Source organism: Hemibagrus wyckioides, linkage group LG22, assembly GCF_019097595.1.
Source record: "Hemibagrus wyckioides isolate EC202008001 linkage group LG22, SWU_Hwy_1.0, whole genome shotgun sequence".
Lineage (NCBI taxonomy): Eukaryota > Metazoa > Chordata > Actinopteri > Siluriformes > Bagridae > Hemibagrus > Hemibagrus wyckioides.
In genome coordinates, this window is record NC_080731.1 from 13400928 (window position 1) to 13427797 (window position 26870).

General features: G+C 37.8%; 1 protein-coding gene across 1 annotated transcript in view; it reads right to left on the minus strand.

The window, feature by feature from the left end:
- pappab (pregnancy-associated plasma protein A, pappalysin 1b) overlaps window positions 1-26870 on the minus strand; it is a 59635-nt gene that overhangs the window by 23867 nt on the left and 8898 nt on the right. Inside the window, exons 3-10 of the mRNA XM_058375604.1 lie at window positions 21578-21723; window positions 21168-21461; window positions 20382-20574; window positions 20106-20227; window positions 16276-16777; window positions 6386-6514; window positions 5546-5637; window positions 706-902 (exon numbers count right to left, since the gene is read on the minus strand). Coding sequence (XP_058231587.1) covers window positions 706-902; window positions 5546-5637; window positions 6386-6514; window positions 16276-16777; window positions 20106-20227; window positions 20382-20574; window positions 21168-21461; window positions 21578-21723 — 1675 coding nt within the window. The remainder of the gene's footprint in view (window positions 1-705; window positions 903-5545; window positions 5638-6385; window positions 6515-16275; window positions 16778-20105; window positions 20228-20381; window positions 20575-21167; window positions 21462-21577; window positions 21724-26870) is intronic.

The window sequence follows — 26870 nt, forward strand, 5'->3', positions numbered from 1 at the left end:
TTCCAGCTTTCTATACATTCATGGTAGCATGCTTCTCTAGGGTGCAACTTTCACACACAAGTCTGCTATCTACTCTAGTACTTTCCATTGTTGTCAATAACACTGAAAGGAAACAATAAAATACAGAAGCAGAATAAGAAATGTGGAAAATGCTAAAAATTCCATACTGGAATACCTAAGGAGTAATACAGCTCAGTTTTCAGGCATGTTTTAAAACCCCTCTGTGATAGCAGCCATACTTTTAGAAGTATGTCTTTAAAAGATCATATTCAGCTTTACAAGCATCTGGATGCAGATTTAGCTTCCTAGTGAGCAAGCCTGTGGCAGCAAGAAAAAACTCCCTGAGACAATATAACACGAAATCACACCAGATAATAGGGTGACAAGTTATTACACTTCACAACTGTATACTCGTTACAGCTTCACAACTGTGTGTCAGTATTATGTGATGTAGTACAAGTCTACATTTCGCAGGTAAAATTGTTTAAATGGTTAGCATCAACAGTGAGAGGTTTATTAAAAGTCATGCCTGGATTCATTCTCGGGGCAAAGAGAGGGCTCACACATTTTGACGTAACTAAAACCTGTTGAAACAGCTTCATTTACATTCAATACTATATGAGCTACTTTAATAAAAAGCTGGTGTGTGTGTGTGTGTGTGTGTGAGAGAGAGAGAGAGAGAGAGAGAGAGACAGATCTTGCCACCTTTGTCACGGCAGGATACCCTGCAGCCACCTCTGCGGGGCACTGTATTCTGTGCTCATTGGAAACCTCCACCCCTGTGGCCCACTGGTCCAGGAAACCACTGGGTGTGTAGAGTCCACAGTCCCTCACACTCTTCTCCCGCTCAAAGTCCTCACAAAGACCATCACCATCATAGAAGTAGCAAAGACTAGGTTCATCTACATGAGAGAAACAACACAGACAGAAAGAATTTATGCCAAATTCTGCACAGGTTCTCTTTTATGTGGATGTGTTCAAATCCTACAGACTCATTTGCTAAATTTATGTGGATGTGTTTAGCAGTAATTAACATTTCTGTACTAACATACAGTGCAGAGTTTTTTTTCCACAAGTATTTCTGCACAATCATTCTCATTCAGCATAAAACAGTGCAAAGAGTTTTGTGAGCAAAGTGTCAGTTGGTTGTTCCCTTTAAAGATTATTTGGAAGTGTCTGTTGAAGTAAAATTCCATTTATCACTTCATTTAGGAAAGACCCTACAACTGAATATCATTGGCACTCTTGATCGAGGCATCCCTGCATAGGCTTCTGAATGGAATACAGCCAGTGTTACTATAGCTATCGATTTGTCTGAGCAGACAACAATAGATATAAAAAAAATATATCTTTGGAATTACTGCACACTATTTCATACATTTTTTATCTTTTGCTGAAAAGTTGGAATTTTGTTTGAATGATGAATAACCAATCATGCTGATTCATTAAATTGCATGAACTACTTTTGCAGTGGTCAGTTTTCTGTTCAGGTCTTCATCAGTGAACATTTAAAGACTTCGCCAAGAAGGAATTAGTGTATATAATGAACTAATAAATAATGCTGACCTATAAGTTGCTTAGAATCTCTTGTTTGCACAATTTCACTTGACTATAAACAGCTGTAGAAAGGACATTTATAATCTCACTCTACAATGTCATACAGATGAGGATGAGGTTCCCTTCTGAGTCTTGGGGGTTTTTTTTTCTCTCAAGGTTTCTTCCTCATATCACCTCGGGGAGTTTTCCCTTGCCACCAGTGCCTCAGTATTGCTCATTAGTAATAAATATTAATTTAATTTTAAACTTTGTGATTTTTATTTTATATGTTTATATATTTCTGTAAAGCTGCTTTGAGGCAATGTCCATTGTTAAAAGTGCTTTATAAATAAAATTGAATTCAATTTTGTTTACATAGGCTTGCAAAGTCAATACGGTTCGTAGAGTATATACAGTCTGGGTAAATATTCTGTACCTTTTACAGCTTATGACATCCATTGTAGATATAACGCACTGGCTTCCTACTCTTAGTGCACCATGTATTACCCTTTTGGCTTTTCTACAATACACAGTAGGGCATTGTTTCTGTTTCTTGTTATCTAATCACAGCCTTTGTATTTAGCTTCATCTGCTCCCTGTTTCCACCTCTTTGTTTAAGTGACTTGTTTCCCGTGTTTCTTCAAAGTCTTGCATATTTTTTTGCAATTGTCATCTGTGGACTTCTAATTTCTGTGGTCTTTTGCAGTTGTTTGTTTTGCTAGTTACCTAGTTTTGTTTTGTCTGTTTCTTGTTTTGAATTCCTCCAGCACGTCTGGATTGAGAAGATGGATTTGTCTTTTTTTGAAAATGGTCTGGACCGTTACAATAATGTTTGAGAATTCAGAATAAAGTGAGATACTGCCTCCTTCCAACTTTTATACATCTGCAAATAAAACTTACAGCTATAGGTAATTGAACAACAATTTGTTCCACGGATTTGATTGGTTAAGTGGCATTCTAAGAATGCCTATATTTCTTTTAGCTGCACTGGGACCTTTGGGAATGTCAAGATCAAAGTGAGCTAGCTAGCCAAAGTATTATTATTATTATTTATTTATTTATTTAATTATTCTTTTTGCAGACGCCCATATACAGATCAACATACAATTGATCTTATTTTATACAATTGCGGGTTAAGGACCTTGCTCAGGGCCCCAGCGAAAGTCACAACCAATCAGTAGTCCAACATCTTAACCACTAAGCTACCACATCCCTCTGTTAGACTTCTTCAGGATCAATTTCTGCTTGCGGAACAAAAATAAAAATAATATTTGGCCATATTGTCTGAAATTTCACTTGATCAATATTACTTTCTTGTTTATAAAACTGTTGTGTAAAAACAATATTACCTTTTAATCACATCCATGCTGATATTCAGTATATCTGCACTGTGCATTATTTTTCCTTAATTCCACACTCACTAAGCACTGTCGAACTCTACAATAATACTGGTTAGGACTCTCAAAACAGCCTTCTTCATGTTATAGATTTCAAAACATTCCTTTGAGATTCTGGTCCATATTGACATGATTGCATCACACAGTTCCTGCAGATTTTTCAGGTGCACTTTCATCCTGTGGATCTCTTGTTCTATCACATCCCAAAGGTGTTCTGTTCTGATTCAGATCCAGTGACTTCTTGCTTTTTGACATGGTACATTGTACATTACCATGCTAGAAGTAGTTATTAGAAATTGTGTGATTGTGTAATTAGGTAAATTGTGGCTATGAAGTGATACACAACTTCAGCAACAATAGTCAAATAGCCATTCAAGCCACAATTGATTATTTGGGTATTAATGGGCCAACAGTCTTCAACTGTCCAGTTTTGGCCAGCCTTTACCCATAGCAGATACAGTTTTTACAGAAGTGGAACTTGACATGGTCTTCTGCTGTTGTAGCCCATCTGCCTTAAGGTTCAACATGTTGTGTATTCTTGGATGCTTTTCTGCTCACCACAATTGCACAGAGTGGTTATCGGAGTTATGATTGAAAAAGACTGAATTATTCTGGTCTTTTTCCATTGATCTTGCTCATCAATAAGGCTTTCCCACAATGTAGAACTGCCACTTACTGGATGTTTATTATTTATTTCTGCATAAACTCTAGAGACTGTGTGTGTGTGTGTGTGTAAAGAATCCCAATATATCAGCAGATATACAAATACTTAAATGAGTCTGTCTAGCACTGACAATCATGCCATAGTAAAAATCACTGAGATCACATTTTTACCCCATATTGAGGATTGATGTGAACATTACCCAAACCTGCTGGTTCTTCTCTCCATGATTTTATGCATTGCACTGCTGCGATACATTTGGCTAATAAGATAATTTAATGAATATGTAGGTGTGCAATTGTTCCCAATAAAGTGCACATTGAATACAAATTCCAACTTAAACCAAACTATTTCTATCTTGGTCTGGTTGTAACACTTCACACCAGGTGAAGTTCTGTAAACTGTTCTTTTTCAGTCCTGCCTGCTGGTCAAAAGCCATTGGGTGCCACTGAACCATGCAGCCAGCCAGAAAACATGTTTAGCGACTATCCACCTATCAATGGAAGTAACCCATCCCTGGCATGCTACGTACATGATTAGGATGGGCCACTGACAAAGATTGGCCTTAACACCCAAAGGAGGTCACAAAGTGTTCAGGGTGCAAGTCAAATAAAAACCTCATCATGAGACAAAACCAAGGCATGTTGCATATTTGAAACTTGCAAAGCAGTAGATGAAGAGTGGAAATATAATGCTGTTTATAAACAGCTATTTATTTACAGTGGAATCTGTCTGTGGAATAATAACTTGAAATGATATGATCCTTCAAAAGAAAGCCGATGAGGTAGCAGGATACTGTAGAAAGGGACACAATAGTTGAAGATGCTGTTGAAATGACAGGGACTTTCTGCTAATTGTTCCTCTGAGGTAGTTATCAGACAAACCATCCTATAGGTCTGTCAAAAGAATAGGATAGATATGGAGTCAAATTTAGTCAAATTTACATTCAGTGAGACTAACCAGATAAAATAGTAGCTCCATCTGCTCCAGACCTTCAGAAACGTTATGCAATAATGCAAAATCTCATACTTTGATAAGTATAGGGATGATGAATACCAATAAAATGCTGACACAGGCAAAGAAAGGATCTGTGAAGCATGAACTCATTGAACCCCTTCCAAACAAGTGGCTTGATGGTCTCTTCTTAGAGGATAGTTGCTAATTAAGCTGTGTGGAACATCAAGCAACTCCAGAGGGCACACTTCTACAAATGTCTCAGGTCATCCCTTCAGCTGAATATACATTCAGAGGGACACTTCAAAGGCTTGCAGGATTCTTTGGTCGCTTTCCCCTTCTCTTCCCTTTTTTTACACTCCACTTCCATGACTCACTCTCATTCAGAAGTTTTTTGATGATGAATGAAACATTTCTAGCAGGAAAAGACAAAAGTCTGTTCTAGAATTTCTACTAATTCCATTGCATAATGCACAATGCTGTGGGATTATATGAAGTCTTTGTATGGCAACAGTTTTCCTTTGGTCTAAGAAGCCTTTGTGGTTCTTTAAGAAATCACATCATGTCAGTTAGAGGGCCTAATTACTAACATTCAGCAATAAAGCTGCAGCATTAGCATGACAATCAGGAAACTCAGTCTGATTAACCATGCATTAGAAAGAGTAATGTGACTCGTTGGTGCATTCATGGAACAAACCTGAAGATAAATTCACATGGTCTGTAAACTGAAAATGATGCCAAATTCATTGATAAACACATCAACTAAAATTACAAAACATAAGTCTTTAAACACATCCCCAGAAATGGTAACTTACACAAGCAGAATCACATCATCTATGACCATGTGTGGTCTTTCAAACTCAAATCACATTAGATGCAGCCCTTGTTTGGTTGAAATCTACATTAATAACAGCTTATTGTGGATGCACCATTTATAAAAGATAGATTAAAAAGTGTCTTGTTTCCCAGATAATCATGAACTTTTAGCAGTACATACCAACACAGTTAAACAACGGTTCCTTTTTACACTGGTTGGAACAGCCATCTCCATTGGCAAAGTTCATGTCATCACATTGCTCCCCTAGATAACTGACACACACACACACACACAAACACACACACACGGAAATTCAATTGTCATAATTTATCAGCTATATGACACTCTTGGAAATAAAATACAGCTCTTTAATTTAATCTGCTTAGAGAACAAATCAATATATATGTTGCTTCATTATATATGTTGCATTATCGCAACAGGCATTTCTAAATACTTCAGAATATTTGACTCTAAACACCACACACTACTATAGTCTGCTTTAGATTTTGAGTGCTGTAGTGTTTCTTAGGCTGAAGCATTTAATACAGTACCTAGTTTATTTCTTTGACATGGAAAATATGCCTGTACATATACCTATACAAAGACATTAAATAGTAGTGTTTAATACTGAAAATGGATAATATTTTTGTTACATTTTATTTTTCTTATCTTATTTTTGGATAAGATTTTGTTGTTGATAATGTAACTTTATCAGTATTGTAGCTTTCCAAAGCCTTACCGTAACTAATATAACCACTATAACAACATGCCTACTTTTAAAAAAGGTCTGCAATTACTCTAATGCAAGAATTAGAACATGTATGTCACCTAGCCTGCAAACTAAGCTTGCTAGACAAGAATGAGCAAGATTAAATTCATTCTCAGTAACTACAGGAAACGTAGTAGGAATGCTATGTAATTACAGGCATGAGGAATGAGTCTGGACTTACGAATGGTTCTAGTAGTTTAATAGGTCAGTATAATGATAATAGTGCTGTTCTCTGGCGTCTTGTGACTTACTGTTGAATGAGTCCATCTCCACAGTATGGTGAGCCCAGCTGATGTATGAGAGCAGGAGATGGTTCACTTTCTGCTGTCTTGGAAACAGTCAGCACATGGTAGGTGTACGTCTCACCAGGCTCTATGTCCCTGCAGAGAAATATTCAGAATATTACAAAAGATCTATCTCTTTTGTATTTATTCACTTCCTGTTCAATCAGTTCATGCTACATATCATGGTTGACATCTTTGATATACATCACCAGTTCATTTGTTTTTCTTATTACTGAACAATGCTATAAATATATATTGGAAATGAGGTTCATTGTAAAACATTCAAAAAATAAAAGCTTCCAACAAAAATCTAAGGTGACAAACTCAGGCCCACTGGTCAAACATAACCTACTTGTTTCATTTAGCCTGTGTGAGCTTAAAAATTATTATGAAGTGACCTGTAGCACAATACTACTCGACAGTTTCATTATATACAGAATTCAGATCAGATCCGTAGTGCATTGCCTTCTGTGTTCTGCATGTGCCACTGTACAGAGCTCATGTTCTCACATCAACCAATGTTGAAATGCTGGTTACAACCAGCACCTATCTGCTGCAAGGCACATTCAGATACATGTCAGATACATGCCTTTAGTGTGATTTAGTGATTGACTCCAGTGTAGAGACAAATATGCTGAAAAAAAGAAAAGTTCATGGAGTGCAAAGACAAGATGGGAGACTAAAGACATATATGATCTTAGCAGAGATAATCCCATGTGTATAAATAAATGTTAGGCCTAAGGGTACATACAGTTAAATAGATTTGTTAACCTATTTTTGTGTGGAACCTTATGTTTTACTTTCAGAAAATATGCAGTATGTTAAAAAGTGAAATGCCTTACATTATTGCCCCTCAAGGGCTCACAAAAATGCACAAAAAATGTGGCCTTGGAAAAATTTGCTTTTGACATATTTCATCTAAATGCAGGGGGAAAAACAAAAGGAAACTAAAAGACAGCAACACAAAATGTCAAGCATCGAAAAACCAACACTAGCTTGTAATACAAACCCCCAAGTCCACAAAGAACCAGGCTCAGCTGTATTTCTGCAAGTAAAGGGCCTATCATAATCAGAGACACTACACAGGGATCAGCAGAAGCCCATGCCATTTGACTGATCTCACTTTAGCATAACAAACAGCACAGAAGCTGGTGTGTAAGTTGCCTCCTCAAAGAATTCAAACTGTCATTCATCTCAAACATTTTGGAGGTAGCTTTTGCAGGCAGGTTCACTGTTCAGGAACCTACCTCACTCCAGGAGCAGACTTCCCAAACATTCAAGCACGGGTCAGAGAGGGTCAATGATGTGGGAACAGCAAAGAGAGCCAGAGGACGGTCTGTTAGAAGTGCATATGCAGGAATCTCAGCCAATACCAGAGGCAGGAGTTAGAAGATCATGTGGTCCATGTCGTTATGTTTTTCTAAGACATGTTTTTTGTGGTCAGGCAGAAGCAAAGCTAAAAGCGTTCTGTTGCTATCCTTAACAGCCACAATGACTCCTGAGGTAGAATGCTGGCTTGACTTACGACAAGAGGAAATAGCATTCGCTCGTTGAATCGAGTAAGCATCAATTTAGCCTTCAGTGTCAGGTGGCTAGGTTATGCAATTGTGGTTATACTGTTTGTGGGTTACAAGTGCATCTTGCATTGCAAACCATACTCAGCAGTAATAAGCTTTCACTTTAGCACTTCTGAAATTTAATTATCTCAGGGGCAGTGTGTTTAAAATACACAAGTTTGTTAAAATGTATACAGTTGAAATAATGTCTTATATGACCATTCCTAACATAGACAGAAAAAGAGGCAGATCACACCAGCAATACTGTGTGTGTGAGAAGAAAGTACACATGTCACATGCTGGTCTGTCAGAGCTGTTTCCTGTGTTTTAGTTTTAAGATGGTAACACTATTTTTCAAGCTTCTGTGTCAGAATGTGGGGTGGACCATGACATCAGTATCGTCTGCCAGGCCATACACCAGAAGAAGTGCGAGAGAGAACTCTCTCATCCTGTGTTCTTTCTTCTATCCCTTAATTTCTATTCCTACAGGCTGGTGGTTATGCGGGTGATTGAAGGTAAATTTAAACACAGTGTAAAATATCATAGTGGTTCACTGACACTTTGGAACTGTTTACCATCTAGTAGTCAAAGGGGTCTTCAGAAGAGATCATGAAGTTTTAGGATTTGCAAGTACCATGATATTTTTGCCCAAAACATGACTGTCTCTGCCAAGAGGTCAGTGCTTGGCCATGCTTGGTCGCAGGAATACAAGATCAACATGATCATGAGGCCACTTCAGTCTCCAGATTTAAACCTGTCATCTGTATTAAAAAGGGAAGCCCACATATACAAACATAAAAGAGTTTGAAATGCTCTGCATGGAGGAGGAACCTAGACTTTGTTTGGCTGCCTACAGATGATCAGTGGCAAACATTGCAGCAGTGAAGTCATTGTTTCCCTGGAGAGAGCAGTGCTGCTTTACCTACAGTCAATGCCACTGCCTACTTTTTGAATAAAACGTAACCAAAGAGTCTTTAGTACAACCAAGGAGCTGTTAATTAACTGCGTATCTAAATATCGAGAGCAATTTAATATAACCTTAAAGACATGTCCATGATGGTAACAGGAAACGTGCAGTAGGCTGAAATGTGATTCTGGCCTTCATAGCTCTCTGACAAGCTTGACCTTGCCATTTGTTTGTTACATACAGTTTGTTGGGACAATAAAGTGACACCCATTTTGTCCTATTTCTCCAAAGTCAGAGTCCTTTTTGTTAGATATTTAGATACATGCTGGATTCAAGAATGATCTGTGTGAATGACCTTATGTTTTTAAATGCATACACATGATGCAGGACCTCTTCAAACTTGTGGGTAAACACTTATTAGTTGTGCAGCATGATTTATTAGTCCTATCTGTTTAATGTACACTAATAATGTAATACTATATATTATTTAGACATATCTGATATAATATTTAATTAAATTGACATTACTACATTACAGGTGTTTTAGCCAAAGTTTGGGGATAGGACTTACAGAACTACTATGACATTAATGATACAATTTCAATGTGGTCATTTATTTGAATAATGGAATGAGTCGGAGAACGTGCACCACCTTTTCCTACATGTAATAAGTTGGTGAGTTCCATAGCCTGATCTTGCTTCCACCAATAACACACTTAATCACCATAAGACAAAACCAAATCAAACAATAAACCCAACTGGCATTGCTGTGTGAGAAAGATGTAGGATCTAGGTGTCAATGTGACAAATCTCTGTCTGTTCATGCACATCTGTATCTCACCAGCATGCCTGCAGCCTCTGTCTGGCCTCCTCCAAGGCCTGAAAACAGATGAGAGCAATGTAAGCAGCAAAATCTCTCAAGATCGAATGTAGCCTAATCCACACCTAGTTAAAATGAATAAAAAGCTGTTTAGTTGGACACAGATAAGAATCCCTGCTGGCATTTTCTCTCTCTCTCTCTCTCTCTCTCTCTCTCTCTCTCTCTCTCGCTGAGTGGAGCAGATTAGTTTGGTACAGGTGTTTCTGCACAACTACTGCACTGATTGAAGTAAAGTCTAGTCAAGAGAGGCAAAGAGGGAGAGACAGATAAATGGAAGAGACACAAACAGAGAAGGGCAGATAGCAAACCAGTGAGAGAGAGCAGAAAGCAGATAAGAGTTTCATCCTTATGATGTTGGCAATTGAATTTTGGTAAACAGTTGCATACACTGTTTATTTTCTGTTTCTCCTCAAGAAACTGTTGGACTTCACAAAATATGGTGGCAAAAAGCACTTCACTTCTTATCACAGATTTGTCACAGACTTAATCCTGCAGTGGTCTAATTACAAGTTAATCATGACATTCTGCTTGGGTCATCCATGAAGGCCATCTGATCTCATGCTCAAAAATGACAACTATAAACAACTCCCTGTCTTTCTGTGGAGCCATGCTTTCACTGAAAGTTTTAGTCACTCAAGTAGTGTTTATATTTTCACTTTTCAACTATCTATACCAGGGGTCTCCAACACACACGACCCACTTCTGAGTACCTCGCAGTTTCGCAGAATATGTACAAAATTGATCAAATCAAATGACCTCAATAAACCTGTATAAATTTCATCTCAGTCAAACTCTCAGATGTCCCACCCCTTTCCAGTGTTGTACCTAAATCTGACTCCGAGGACAATCATACTCCTCCACACGTGCATTCGCATCACACAGTTTAGTACAACTGTTCATCAGTGGATTTCACACACCGCTAGCAATAAGACCGTACGGCAGATCCTTTTAACTTGGAAGCTGCAGGGAATTCGACAGCATTAGGAATAAAGCTATGATGCTGCCAAAGTAAAACTGGTGATTGAATCTATCCTGCTGCAAGATGTGGGATGAGTGTGCTGTAGACATTTCTTTTTAGTGCAGTTGGTGTTTCGGAGTAAAGTACTGTTTAATATTTCCCATTGCACATGCATGTGAATGCTTTAAAAGCTATTATTTAATCACATAAAGTCCAATACAATTTCAGGTCCCTGTTTTCAAAATAAATATTACCTTCAATATCAAAGATTTTCTTTTCTTTTTTTTTTCTTTTTTCAGTCTTGCTGAGGCCATCAGGGTATGTTCCATGAGACTTGTCAGTAAAAATTTGCTGATAAATAACAGAATCCATGTGATTCAGGAAAATCTGACAATAGTCACTGATAAGTCTAGTCAGCAAACCCATTGTGTTAATATCAGTCATCTCAACAATTATCATGCTGCTTATGTGAATTTGAAATTGATTTCTTGGGAAGTTTGACTGTTCAATATTGACATTTTTTCAAGTTTACACAAAAATAGCTTATTCAGCTGGTTTATAAGTAAAGTAAATAAATGTTACTAATAACATAACACAAGTAGCTCTTGGACACCTTAATTTTGCCAAATTAGCTCTCAGATGAAAAAAGTTTGGAGACCCCTGATCTATGCTATCCTGAAGCAAGCAACTCTAGATACCTCTCTCTTTTTTCACCCAGAATAACCCTCAATATCCTAACCAGTCTTTTAAAGCATCACACTCCACAGGAACTGCCTTTGTGTCCTTTATGGAGAAGCATTGTTTCAAAAGATCAGGCGACCTGTCATCATTCAGCAGACTTTAGTAGTTAATAAGAAGACTCTCCTCAAATTTGTGACACAGCATGACAACATTTTTTTTCTTAATTAGACAGATAATCATACCAGGTAACAGGGTGGGGATCCACATCTTTCCATGCAGACTCTCCACTGGTGTCCCTCAAGGTTCAGTATGGGATCCTCACATATTCCTCCCTCTCTCTCATTCTCAAATGGGTTTTCGTACCATAACATCTCATCTAGATGACAGATTATCAGCTGAACATCTAGAAAGACTGAGCTACTGTACATCCCTGGAAGTGAGAGCTCACTATCTGTTGCTTTATGCAATATTGGGGCAGTCCTGAACAACCAACAGTCTTGCCTCACATCATTTAAATGACTTGGTCATGCAGTTTTCTTCCTTACAACTTCAGGAGGCTCCAACAACTTTTATACAGAGAGGCCACTCAGGGGCTTTGTTCAGTCCCTTTTCATTTCAGGACTGGACTACTATAGCTTGATCATGTCAGGTCTGCCCCTGCAAATCATTCAACTCCTGCAACCAATCCAGAATGCAGCTACACAAGAAATTTCTCCCGTTTCTATGCCACTCTTCCTCCACTGACGTCCAGTAGCTACACTTTGTTCATCAGTTATGAAAAATCCTGTCTTGTGGTTTGTTTCTTATATTTTACTTATCTCCTCAACAGTGTTTTTAGACTGATTGTACTCTTTCTGCCTGACCTAGTGAACTATCATGAGGATGTGTTTTTGATAGATACTACAAATCTAAGTTGTTTTGGATAAGGGCATCTGCTAAATGCCATAAGTAAACACAAATGTAAACCGGTCTGTAATTTGACTTGTTTATTGTCCATAGAATGGTCAAAAAGAATGAGCTCATAATGCGACTACCATTTTCAGAAAAGTATGTGTGATGTGTAAAAAAATATTGTCTGTGTTGAGAACAACACACAATTATTAAGTTACAAACACTGCAATTCTATTCTCTGTGTATTTTGTTTAAAACAAAGCACAAAGTAGTGTGTAATGGTGATCAGTGATTGGTTGTTGAGAACCTAAACATCTGAAGATGAGAATGTTGGGAACATGAACTTCTGACAGTGCAGGTCAGTCAGGTTTTCCAAACCAAACCTACTCTCTTAACTCCTATAACTACTAGGTACCATATCAAGTACAGTTGCTGTTAAATCTGCTCAAAGAATCACTGGATTAGCTATGTCATTAAAGAGGTTTAAAAGTCACCAAATTAAGCCACCTACTGGTTTGAATCTTTAGACCTGCCATGCTACAACGTTTGTATTCTAATAAAATGTTCCTCACATGACACAGTGATGGATAATGACACTGAATAATGACACATATAATGTACGTTACAATTTTGTATCTATGTTAAGTTATAATATCTGTTTTGATGTATTGTTTAGCCACCAACAAACCACTTATGGCTCTCAGCAGGATTTTTTTGCTGCTTTGATTGGGGCTGCCTTCACTTTCTACAGTGAGCTGCTAACGGATTCATTCATAAGTAAAAGTAGACCTGCATCTGGTGGACAAAATCCCTGTGTAATTTTTGGCCACTGTTGTAAGAACTCTTTAAATCTCTTGTTTTCTTGAGTAACATGAAAATGATATGTAGTCAAATGGTCACTCAGTGACGAAAGAGGGCAAAGTGTAGGCCCCGGGCAGGCCACCCACTTGGACAGAGTACAAGAAAGTGGGAGCACAGAAAGTAAGCAAGAGTAAACAAAAGCACCAGCACAACTGGCTGGTCAGAAAAAAATTGCCACAGTACTGAAACTGGAAGTTGGCTTGTTCTAATACTATTAATAAAACTTAGAGGAAAAAATAAACTAATAAAACTTGTCAATATAAAGTTTCCACAAACTTGTTCATGGCACACCAATAAAGGATCACTGATATCTTATTATATAGTAATAAAGCTTTTATGAATGGGATGATATTTTTAGGAATAGCCAAATGGTTTTCATTTATTCATCTTAAGTGGCTGCTTTGTCACTTGCAGCAGCTTTGACATTGTCACTAAGCAGCTTTACAGAAATATATAAATTCAGAAATGTATACATTTTCCCTAATGAGCATACCAGAGGAGATGATGGCAAGGAAAAGCTTCCTGAGATTACAAAGAAATCTTCTGAGGAACCGCTTTCAAAACAGTTTATCCTAGTCAATGCTTTATTATTAAAAGCATGGCCATGCTTTATACTGGTCAAGGTTGTGGTGGATCCAGAGTAAATTCCTAGGAACTTTGGGTGCAAGGCAGGATAATTCCCCTCAGATGGGATGCCAATCCATCACAAAGAATTATGCACGCACACATCCACACAGTGATTCACACCTGTGGGCAATTTAGTGTAACCAATCTGCCTACCTGCATGTTTATAGACAGTGGGAGGAAACCAGAGAACCTTGAGAAAGCCCACACAGGAAGAACAGGTAAATCTTCACACTCCAACCCAAAACCAGGGACCCTGGAGCTGGCAACCCTATCCACTGAGCCATCTCAATAAGAAAAGTATGTAGTTTTTGTGTACGTCTAGTGCATTTACATTGTAAAATGTCAGTGAGATGTAGTGCACAATTACTAAGCATTATATGTACCATAACCGCTGAAAAATAAAACTTAAAATGCTTGACACATTTTTGCCAGAAGGACAAGAACAATCTTCGAGAGTTGTGGTTTTAATTATTATGGGAAACATACCAAATCAAAATTAGACACAAAGCTGTTCTGACACGGACTGTATGTGTTGGTATTTAAAATTTATTTATTTATTTGAAACAGCTCCTGGGTCCTTAGATGAGGTCATGTGCCAAAAATAGACTAACGTTACTGTTTTCAGATGGTAGTCAGTCATTTTATGTATGCAACCATCAGATGTAACATTTAACATAAGCAGTTGCAGAACTTGCAGTTTATGAAAGGTAATGTGTATCTCACTTATCTTACTGTTTATACTTTCTTTCTATAACAAATTATAAGTCTGATCATAGTTAGATACTGTTGGATAGTTAAGATAGGATAGTTACTGTGTATCGTAAACTTGGGGTAATTGTCAGTGCATTTTACAAATACCAAATGTTTGTTCAAATGTTTCATGCCTATTATAGCACCTACATCTAGTGAGAAATGAATCACACAATCACATATTATTTACAGTAATTGCTCATGAACTATTAGTGGGCTGTCATTTGACAACAGATAGATACTTAAGCTGAAATTTGAGGGTCTTTTAGAGAGCTTTCTCTCAGTTTAAATAATCTCACATAATCGGTAAAGCTTAACGTTGATAGAGAAATCAGTGGTGTAGTAAAATGAAATATCCCTCTCAATGGCAGGAAACAGAAAACAGCAGGGTATTACCTAATGGATTCTCACAAGTTGGATCTGACTGAGATCGCAGATCTTAAAATTACATCATTTCCCTGGAAAACATTTTTTCCACCAAAACAGGAGATTGTCTAAGTAACAATGATGAGTTTTCTAAAGTCAGTTTTTGTCTTTCTGCATCTGCAGGTCAGAATGAGAAAGCTGATCTTAAAAGCTCAGGTACTGTTTCCTCTATTTGTTTGCCTGATGTGTTTGTACCGGCTTCACAATCTAAACCCTAGTTTTATCATCCAATCTTAATGAACACTCTTTTGAATAAGTAAGTAGCTGCAGGGGGGATTAAGCATGATTAATATTTTTTTTGCCTCTTGTAGACAAATATGAGAAAAATGAGGTCTGATATGGGGCACATTTTTTAAGTTTTAAAACATTAATTGCATTTTGGGCACAATAGCTGTGCTCTAGTGCTATTGGAAACAAAATGTTATGTCTGGCTACATATTAAAGTCATTGAACAAAACCATTTAAACCCATGTATTGAATTTTAATCTGCATCAATCATGTAGAGCTGAATTCTAAACTAAGGCATTTATGGTAATATCGAAGGATTCTTTCAATAAAATTGCATTATAAAGATAAGAAAATTTGCTGCACAAATTTCTTATGTTTTAAATATGTCTGCAGACTACAAGGCTAATACCTGTCCAGTGGCAGTGAGCAAACTAGAAGTGACCTTACATAGTCTGGCCTACACAAGGACAGAGAGGTTCACCAGGTTCACATCAACTGCTGTTTACAGAAACAAAGGAGATCTTTAGTGAAGTTAATGTACAGCTTTGGCAGATTGCCAACAGAGGTGTAGCCCTGGGCCCCGGGAAAGGCCCATTATTCACTGTGTCAGAAGGAAAAAAAACGAAAAAACACACAGTCGACCCACAACCGCACACAAAAAGACAACGAAGACAATGCCTGCCTCCTGAATGACTAAACTCTTCATTTCTGTATTGTTAATATGAGACACATCTGCCAGAAAGAAAGAATGGGTGCTCTATTGGGCTGTAATTTTTTTATGGCTCAAAAAAGGGGAGGAGAGGGGGAAAAAAAGCTTTGAACTTGCCTCCTCATTCTGTATAGACTATAGTTGTTACACTTGAGTAGCTGTGAAATTCTTTAAGCTGGCTTAAACCCCCTCCCAATCCTAGAGGCAAAAGGGCAAGTTGGGAGACCCCACACATACAGAGGGGACCTAGGATGTGTAGTGAGAATGTGTGGCGTAAATAGCATGGACACCACTGAGGTGGCATGGAAAAATCATTTTGCACTAATATATTCTTCATATTTTTATTACATTAGCAGTTAAATTATAATTACTCCCATCCATACCTGTCTATAAATCTCCTCATAGGCTCCATGAGCACCACCCCATTAGGTGCATGTCTGAAAGGCGGGTTCCGTGTCAGCCTATATTGCAGGGGTTGGCATGCCTGACAGAGTACATGCCCTGGTTTGGAGGCTATCATTGTGGCGTCAATTTCCAGGTGCTGATCCATAGTGAAGAACTGAACACCATACACTTCTTCATCCACAGTCAGCTTTAGTGTAAGTGGCATGTCACAGAAGATGCTCTGTGGACCCAGAGACACATTGTTGCCACTCAGTGTTAGTAGCAGGATGTTGTGGATGGCTGCCAGGTCACTCTCTTCTGCTGAGAAGAACGTGACCCAAACAGTGAGCGATTCTGGCACAACTGGGTATGTGAAGTTCAGTTGAAGTATGCAGCCTTGTGGAGGGCATGAAGCAGAGCCCACACTGCTAGAGTCAAGGCCAGCATGAGGACTCCAGGTACGCACACTGGGTTCACACACCTGCTCCACATCCGGTGATCCTGTAGGACACAGTCAGATGGCGCACATTGTCAAATTTCTGAAAGAATTACCATAGATACCTTAAGATGCCTTTGATTCTATAAAGCAATAACAAAGGCAAATAATTTGTCACAATCAACCTATGAATGAAAATGTTTCTGGAAAATCTTTTTCCATTTTAAGTAAATGATAATCAATACTAACGTATCTATTTATTGTATTTCATCAGAGAATCACAGTATAAAATGACTGCTCTGATTAGATGCATGCAAGTTGGTGCAGTAAGCATCACAACATATTTTAGCGTTTCTTATAATGTGTGAAATTGTGGTTACCACATACTAAAACAAATTCTTATTTTTGTCGACTTCTAGTCAGAATTTCCTTTGTGATCCTATTCAGGATACTGTATTTTCCTACATCTTCCTATTCACCATACGACTAGATTGGAATAGTATGTGGTGAAGAAAACCTCAAGAAAGGAAATCTGAAAAACAAACTAACTGAGAGGAAGCAAATGATGTCCTTTAGTAAGGCAGCGGGAGGTCTTTTGGGCAATTTTGGCCCTCAGCCCGGTTATTCTTTCAGGAGCTGTCAAGAGGCCATTATGAGGCGGCTAAAGGGGAAGGGTGCAAAGAGAGGGAAAGTTTAGCAGAGAGGCCCCACTGAGGAATGAGAGGAAAAGATCAATGGAACCTATAGCAGTGAAGGATCTAATGCTCACAATCACTTCATTATTGGAGGACGGGATAAAAGCCATGGTAACTTGTTTGTAGATGGACTGACATTCCATAAAAATTATTTTAGCTTGACAGGTTTCATGATGTTTAGTGATGTATATGGTTATAAACTGTAAACAGCTATGGCAGTAAAGTAATCAAGTTTCTCGATCTGTTAAAAATCCATAGCAAATAAGCTTCCAAATGTGAAAAATTCGGAATTCTGCTACACCATATACATAACCTTCATCCTATTCAAGAGCATCCTACACAATGTGTATCTTATGCAAGAGCATCTTTAGGCTTGCAACAACATCTTTAATCTTCAAGCATATCCTTTTAACGGTTTCCCTTATAATCCGTTTTAAATTACGTCTAGGAATCAGTTCTTCAATTCTTTGCAGATAAAAAAAACACACACCCCATATATATGATTTTATGCAGTATTGCTGAGATCTAAGCTATAAAATTTCATGTAGGCTTAATGAGTATCATGTATGAGAAACTGGCCACGGTAATAAGTGGTTAGAGTAGTGTTAGAGTAGTATCTCTAGCCAGTTTTGTTAGTAGATATAGCCTGGGTCACCGAGTTGTTGGTGTTAGTTGAAATGGTGTAAAGAATCAGATAAGGTGGTTTTTCTGGGCAATGCAGGAGTCTCACAGACTGCTGAGTGAGAAAAGAGTCAGAGACACCATGGATTCTTCACATTCCTCAGTTTTGTGTTTCTCACAATCACCTAATTTGCTGCATGATCCTTCACATGAACTCCACTGACCACAGGGCAATTTGCATAGCAAAAATCTCAAAATCTTTCCTTTGGCACAGTTTCTCAAGCCCATACATTTTTGTGCCCTCGTTGTTCTTTTCTAGAATTTCTGCAACTCGATAATGGTACTGCTCAAATACTGCTTGTTCCATCATTTTGACTCAGGAGGCAAGTGAGGACACTCTGTGCTGGTGGAAAGGTGTATGATGGAATAGTAAAAAAAAAAGAAAGAAAAAAGAAAAAGTGTCTAACTCGGTTGTTTAGCTTATATAGAGGAAGAAAGAAAGCATGCAATAGAGAGTGTAAGTGCTCTGGGCAGGTGATTTTGTGGAAGGGGCAATGCTTGTAGGCAGCTGCAGGTTGTCAAAGAAAGGTTTGTATCCAGTTGTAAACAGTGGAAAGATCACCCAGGCTATGGAGTACACCGGGGAAGTGTTCCAAGCACAGAGAGAAGTTAATTTAAATGTTGTGGCAGTGGCAAGCCTGGGCATGCCTTTCCCAGCTGACTGAGTGTAGCCACTGTAGTGCCAACTTGGCTTTGAGGGATACAAGTTTGCACTTATGGCCTTCCCCCACCACAAACCTGAGTCACCCATATTTTTTTAAAGCATCCCAAACTGAGTGATCAAGTAATTAAACAGAAAAAAACATGCATCCCAAGGGAATGAAGACAAGTTGGTTTGTTTTCAACGTCAAGTCCAGGGATTTTTCATTTTGTGGAAATATTAGAGGGGAGGCAAAGTGTCATCCCTGTTAAGTTTTCTTCCTTAACATATAAAGACCTAGAAACACCCTTTATTCTATAAAAAATATAGCTAGAAATTCACACCAGACTGGATAACTTCCAGCAAAGGAGAGTGAATTAAGGACAATATTTTTGGCACCGAACATGTTTTTGTGCAATGTCAGGTCAAAGGTTAAATTTCAAGCTCAAAATAATTAATATAGTCGAGGAAAACATGAGTCACTCTCACTGATGAAGAACGTTTTCATTCATATCAGAATGCTCTGTGGACTAATTCTTTTATATATTTATGTCCATATTTTCATCTCTTAAAATAAACCCATGAGAAAATCAAATTTTGTCACAACCCATGTGGCTAATATTTTCCACACATTTTCTAACTGTGCAAGGTGCAATGTTGTGTATGTTCCATTCGAAACAGAATGTTCTGAATCACACTTAACAATAAAATATTTTTTACTAAGTATCAGTAGAAACAACTATCTTGCTGAAACACAACAACGACAAAAAAACTTCACAAATGCATTAATATCTATAGATATAGCTTAAGACATGGCCATTTAAACTGTGTGAGCTCTTAATAATGTTAGCAAGAATCTGAAATATTGCCTCATGCAGACCTCAAGAAGAATTTCAGTTGGCCAGCCAAGGGTTTGTCTGTCACAAAATTGCCAATAAAAGCTTGTGACCATGTAGGATGATTTCAAGATGTGAAATTCCCACTTCAATGCTAGCCGACATTATTTAGCTAGCTAACCTGCTGACTAGCTGACATACATGCGACTAATAGATAATATATGCAAAATATACATTGATAGTATTGTATGTTAAATGTTTGTTGTCATTTGTGCTATACTGGTTCACCTAATAAAGCAGCAGAGGTGCATGTATTGGACCTCTCTTCCCAGATTGGATATTCTTTGACTGTTTAAAATGTTTTGGTTCCTTATTCTGTTGTATGATGACATTTTTTGTGAAGTTGCTGCAAATAGCAATATATTACTGTATTTCATGAAGTCGACATAAATACGCTATTTCACAGATGGAAATAATAGGTGTGCTAATGTTTTTGTAAACCTTTTGTGAAACCCAACTGTGCTGTCATGCATACTCTTACCCTCTGCCTCACGTGGGCTCCAGTGTCCTGATGGAGCGCAGGGTTTTGGGGAGGATGAGTTTGAGGCATACTGCAAGAACACTCTGGCTTCAGTGCATCTGTCACATAAGGATCCCACTTCTCTAGGAAACCAACAAACAGCCAAGAACTGCAACTTAGACACAGCAAAAGATCCACTACTAGCACCTCAAAGTCATTTTATGTTAAGTCATATGTCTAGGGAAACTTGAGTCAAAGCTGAGTCAAAGACAACACTCTTGTTGATTTTATTTTCACCTGTCAAAGTAATGACCAGTAAGTGCAGGGAACCACTCCAGGGTGAGGGAATCTCGCCCTTGCTCCATCAGTTGAGGAGCTAGAGGAACTGGGGCTGGCTTACTCTCAGTCCTCCAGGACTGGTAGATCAGATCTAAGTAGCAATGCATCCGGGCCATCTGGTTCATTGTAAAGGAATTTGTGCAGGCATCATCTTCAAAAAACAAAAAGAAAAAGAAAATTAGAAACTGAAATGTCTGACATTTGTACTGCAGGTGACACTCAGAATCACAATATAAAAGCAACTACCAAGGTAGGCAGCATTTTGATCAGTTTCCAGGATAAATCTTAATCACTTTCTAGCCACTTCTAATTAGACAACTGCGTTCTAAGGTTCCTTATGTTGGGCCAATTTCCAAGCAATATTTGTGTAATCTATCACATAATACTCTTTATTGGGCTCCATAAAAGATCATTTCATTCGAGAGGTATATTTACAGATGTTCATTAACTGTTTCATATCAAGTCAAATGATATTTGGATATTTGATTTGAATTGATCAATTTGATTTCCTTTCTAAGAAAGGGGCTCACACTACATGATTTATTTCTGAGAAAATCAAACATACTTGAAAATATCAGAGCCTTGATGATGGCTGACAGATCAAGAAAATTATCTAGCCAAATCATTCTCCCTACATGAGGAGTTGGTGTGGCGTAATCCCAACAGAATATGAGTATATGTATGTATAAGTATGCAAACAGTTTTGTTTATGGCCAGTGAAGAGCATTTTTGTTTCATTCTCACCAGCATAACTCATATAATTTCTAAATGGTGTGTGCTTGAAGAGCCGCTGGCCACATGTGTCATTTCCACGTTCCGGGTCTCTGCAGTATTTGTGCTTTGGTGTGGGGTTTGTATCAGCACACAGGTCCCCAGTCTCTAATGAGGGTTCTGTCTCCAGACAGGCATCATTGCATGACTCTATTTCAGAAATCCCCCTGAAGACATGGTACAGTCCAAGGCTGTGGCCAATCTCATGGATCATCGTATGTGTGTGGCCAAATGTGCCATAGAACAAAGGATTCAGCACGATCCCACCTCAAAAAGAGACAGAAAAAAGGATAATGCAACCACCACAAGCACAACTTAATGGAATTGCATCTACGTCACATAAAGGAGCAAACTGGATACTATGGCAAGTTGCTATTGTTTACCTAAATGCGTCAAGGCGTCTTTATCCCAAGGCCATGTGGCTTCGCCTGCTAGGTCTTCATCAGTGGCGTTTGCAAAAAATATGTTAAGGTGTGTAGAGCCATCCAGGTGCAAAGTCTCTTTCAACTCCTTCACAGCCAAGTAGGCCCTGTGATAAAACAGAATGGGACAGTTACAATGAGACATATTAAACAGATTAAGATCAACTGGTGTTCAATGTTGTACTTCGGGCTGCAATGCTTTTGGAAACTCAGCCCAGGAAGATTCTATACACTTTCTGCTCCTTAAAGAGTAGTTTTAGAGCCTTTGGCGTTAATGTGTCAGAGATACTGTCTATAGCATATTTCATTATAAATAACATAAATAAATATCAAATAATGTTACATTATACGCAAGTAAAACATAAGTGTATCTTAATGTCTCCCTGTTGTAGTTAATGTTTCAAACAAAGCAAGCATGTAAACTTATGGTGGCCATAATACTGAAGAATCAGAATAAAATTTTTTAATGAAATATTTCATAAAGACCAGTGCTATTTCACTGTAATTCACAAAGCAAAGCAATTCTCATCAGCATTGCAGTGCATAAATTCTGTAGGCAGACGTATAAAAATTGTTTTAAAACAGCTCCAGGTCTGTTATGAACCCTCAGCTCTACATTCTTGTATTGCTACAGTTCCTAAATCAACAGTTCACAGCTCTTTCTGGCTGTCTGGAATTGATCCAGTTTGGACCCCTGCCTGTGTTGCAGACTCTAATTTCTGTTAATGTGTGTTATTCCTTAAGCATCATTTTACTTAAATAATAATAAAGTCTGGTACATCAACACGACGAACAATGTTGATCCTTTTTTTTTTCTTTTCCTTTCTTAGTAGTTATATTGATCACATCCTGGGGGAATAGGCAAGTTTAATTTACTTTTAAAATAATCCAAATATACATATTTGTTCTGTTGAAAAATGTTCAGTGTGTAAATCCTCTTCTGCAGGAGCCTTTAGCCACAACCATGTCCCCAGTTTCCATCAGTTACATCCATTCAAGCTCTCCTACCCTCTGACCTCTTCTATTAGCCTCATTCATTCATTCATTCAGTCAAAACATTGTGGATACCTGACCATCACACATAGGTGACCCACAGTGTCATACATGTCATCATATGTGGGTCTTCTGCAAATTGTTGTCACAAAGGTGGAAGCATACAATTGTCTAGAATGTTTTTCCCATCATGGGAATAAAAGAAACTAGCCTACAAAAAATTCTAGCATGACAATGCCACCGTACACAAATCAAGATCCATAAGTCATGTTTTGCCATGGATTGTGAAAGAGATTGAGTGACCTGCTCACTGAACACATCAGGGCCTGAACTATGTAGTGGAAAGATTTTTGAATATATATTGTATAATAGATTTATAATGCAATGCCATTAATTGTAGCTGTAACTGCTTAGTTTACCAAAGATCTGAAGGTGTGTCCTAAGGCTGGAGATGTTTTCTTTCTTTTAATTTTTAGGAAATAATAACCCAAACCCTGCCCTTGAAAAATTGTTCTGCAAATGTCATATCTGACCTTATCTCCTGGGGCTTTTTGTTGCATCATGCAGGACCTAAGTGATCTTTTTTGGCAAGCTTTCTTTAAATAAAGTTTGCCACCTGTTTTTGTATCTGTATTATCTGTTAATTTTGAATCATTTCTTAGAAATTGGTTGCAACCCTTATATTTACTGTTAGTTGGCCTTATTGCTCACTTGCTACTTTGGCCTTAAACAGTTTTGTTAATATTTTTGTCATAAGATTTTTGACCTGACCTTTGGATCCATTTTTTTTTTTGCTTCTTATTTTGGACTGTGTGACCTTTGTATTGTTTCTAAATAAAACTCTGTTTATGAATTCAACCTGCTTAATTTCTGGTAAGTTTGCCAAAGCCTGACATGTACAGGTTTTGTAATGATTGAAGTGTGTATGGGTTTTAAACTGAAGTATTCATAATAATAATAATTTTCCTGTATTTGTCACATATACATTACAGCACAGTGAAATTCTTTTCTTTGCATATCCCATCCTTGGAGGTTGAGGTCAGAGTGCGGAGCACAACAGTGGCAACTTGGTGGTGCTGGGGCTTGAACCCCTGATCCTCCAGTCAACAACCCAGAGCCTTAACCACTTGAGCCACCACCACCCCATAATTATAGCAATATAATTAATCAGATTTGCAGATAGGCTGATGGAGGAATAAGACCCTCGAGATATACAAACAATCCACAGGCCACACTGGGAGTTTGTATTTGGAATAAAACTTGAGGAGTGGTCTAAGGCCAGCTCTGATGTCAGAGGTCATAGGTCTTGTCTAGCTAGGAATGCATTGTGTCTTCTGGGTGAATATGACCCCAGCTCCTTTAAGACATTTTAGCATTAAATTTAGTACATGATAAGATTACATTATTCTTTTATCACTCCTAGTAATAGATGTCCTACACGAGGCCCTGCAATGATAATTTCTGCTTTGCTGCAAAAGTGTCTCTATATATTTTGTAGGTTATGCAGCATGAGATCCCAACAGTGGATAATACATATCTGCAAAGACTGGAAGCTCAACCACTTCCTCAGTTTCCACCAATTACATCCATTTAAGCTCTCCTGCCCTCTGACCTCTAGCCTCATTATTCCATTCATTTATTTGTTCATTCATTTATTTTCCGTAACTACATATACAGTATGTAAAAGAGATGTAATGCAATGCAATACTACCTGTATCTCTTTTTAACCTTTCATTTAGGACACGATTTGTCATAGCCGTGGCCTTGTTATGATACATTCTGCTTTGCAGGATGAAATATGCCTGTATTTGTTCCATGGGATTAGTGGCATGAGCTCTCATCACTGAATTAATTAATATCTGCAAAGATATATAGTGTTTCATATCAGCGCTCATCTCACCTCTTCATGTCCCTGAGTTTCTTACAGGAGGCCCCACTCAATTCTTCTCAAAACATTTCCCCTTTTGAAAAATGCTTGAGCAAAATAAAGAAAAGCCATGCTCAACCCCCCACTTCCAACCATCCCTCTCATCATAGTACCCCACCCCCCACCCCCAAACTGCCATTCAAAAAAAAAAAAAAGCCAGAAGCTCATTCCTATCTTTAAAAAAACTCTGTTGTCCAGTTCAGTACAAAGACTAACCAAGCACTGTTTCATACTCACCGCATAAAATCATGGGTTGGCTGAAGTATTATGAAAATATGTGTAGTGTTTCTAGTGGTCTTTGATTAAATATTCTTTAAGGGGGAGCATTTTTGCTTTTTTTTTTTTTAAAGAGAAAGATAAGGATCTGTTTTTCTTTCTTAAACTCCAGACCTTTGTCCTAAGAAAAAATCATTCTCAATGTGAAATATTGTGCGTAATGTTTATAGTTTATCCAGATACTATTCATATAAGGCTCTAAAGTATACTAAGAAAAAAAACATTTCAAGGTTTATAAAACAAATGTAATTTGTGGCTGGTATACATAGTGTTCTTGAAGACACATGCCAGGTACTATGTGTGCCCACTGTAGAGGAGAAAATTGCTTTTTAGTTGTGGTGATGGTGTTACAAGCCAGCACATGCAATGACAAGCTGGACAAAAGTGAGGGAACTTCTGGTGGCATATCACAGCAAAATCCCCAGTGTTGAATTAACACCTTCACTGTTGAATAAACTCTCTCAGTATTCAGTCATTCCCTTATTGCACTCATATAAACACTGTGTTAAATCAAGAGTTGGAAATTCTTTTTGCTTTGTACACACGTTTACTAAAGAAAAAGAAGAATTGATGAGAATAATCACTTTCTGAGCCCACAGGGAGATCTGTACTTAGTTTGGCGCTAAACAAGTAAAAGCAGAAGGGATATTGGAATACAACATTGAAGAGAAAAAAAAACTCTTTGTACGTACTGTCAAGGATAACAGGTTTCCATCTCACCATGTTTCAGTGCCAGACACAATCATGCTTTAACTGCTATAAAATTTTGGACCATTTACTCGGCTTGTTTCCATCTAAGATGATGTTAATACCTTTTTTCTGAATTTGTCCAAATGATCACATTGTTGTGTAACTTTGGCCATGTAATTATGGAGAATTAGACTCTGCTTTTGTCTGTCTCGCAAGCAAATTGGCAATGTCTCTTCTGTGGTTCTTGCCATTACCTGAACCGGAGATGATAACAGAGAAAAAAACCACGATATTTGTTAAGCTTAGATATTTTTCAGGCCAGTCTAAACAGATATAGAGGCCAAAAATAGCCACTAAGACAAAGTTTTACAGGGGGTCTTTAGCAAATGCCATTAGAAAGCAGGCTGTGAAAACTAGCCTGCTTGAGGAACATGTCTGTGGAGAAAAGATGATAATGATTCCTCCTAATTATTTCAGGAATTTCGTTATTTTCTATGAAAATATTATGCTGGCCATACACAATGGTGCAAAACGGGTCAGCGAGTTTAGCAGGATGATGAACTTTTCAGCTACAGAGCAAGTGCATGAATGTATTTTTGTACAAGGTGAAAGGTTTTTGCATATATTAACTGCTAAATCTATATAACGTGTTCTTTAAGAGTTTAAACTATTTTCTCAGAGGGAAGAATTTTTGTACCAGGGAATTGGCTTTTTCTTTTTTTATTATTATTATTATGATTTTTTATTGCTTTGCTCCAGCAGTCCAATATTAGAACTACATAAAATAACTAGAACTACATTAAAATAACTCCTTACTTTAATTTCCTACTAAAACCTCTACCTAGTAATTGTTAAATTGAATATTTGAAAAAAACATTTTCCAGTACAGTAGAAAGCTATTAAAATAATCTGTGATAATGGTTCATATGCTACAGACGTGATCAGTGATCACTGAAAGTTTGAAAAGAAATGTTAAACTCTTCCTGTAATTTAACACTTACCATAAGAAAATAATCACTGATCTAAAAAGTTCAGTCAAGCTGCATTCCATAGTATGTATTAAATGCATGATTACAGCTCCATCCATTGAGACCCATGTAGCATTCAATAAAGCCTATAAAATCGCCCCTATGTACAGAGGTACATGCTCATGGGGCTTTGTGTGTGGCTTCCTGAGGTGGATTAACATGGCCACTCAGCTGAGGATATTTTCAGAGCATTTTCATTGCACTTTTATCAATCTCACAAGCATCTGAGGCACTGTCAATTACATGCACAAAGTTTTGCACGTGCACAGAAAGTTAGAATTACATAAAGATAATAATGGGATAAGCAATACAAGGGAATTCATCCTGTAAATCACACAGA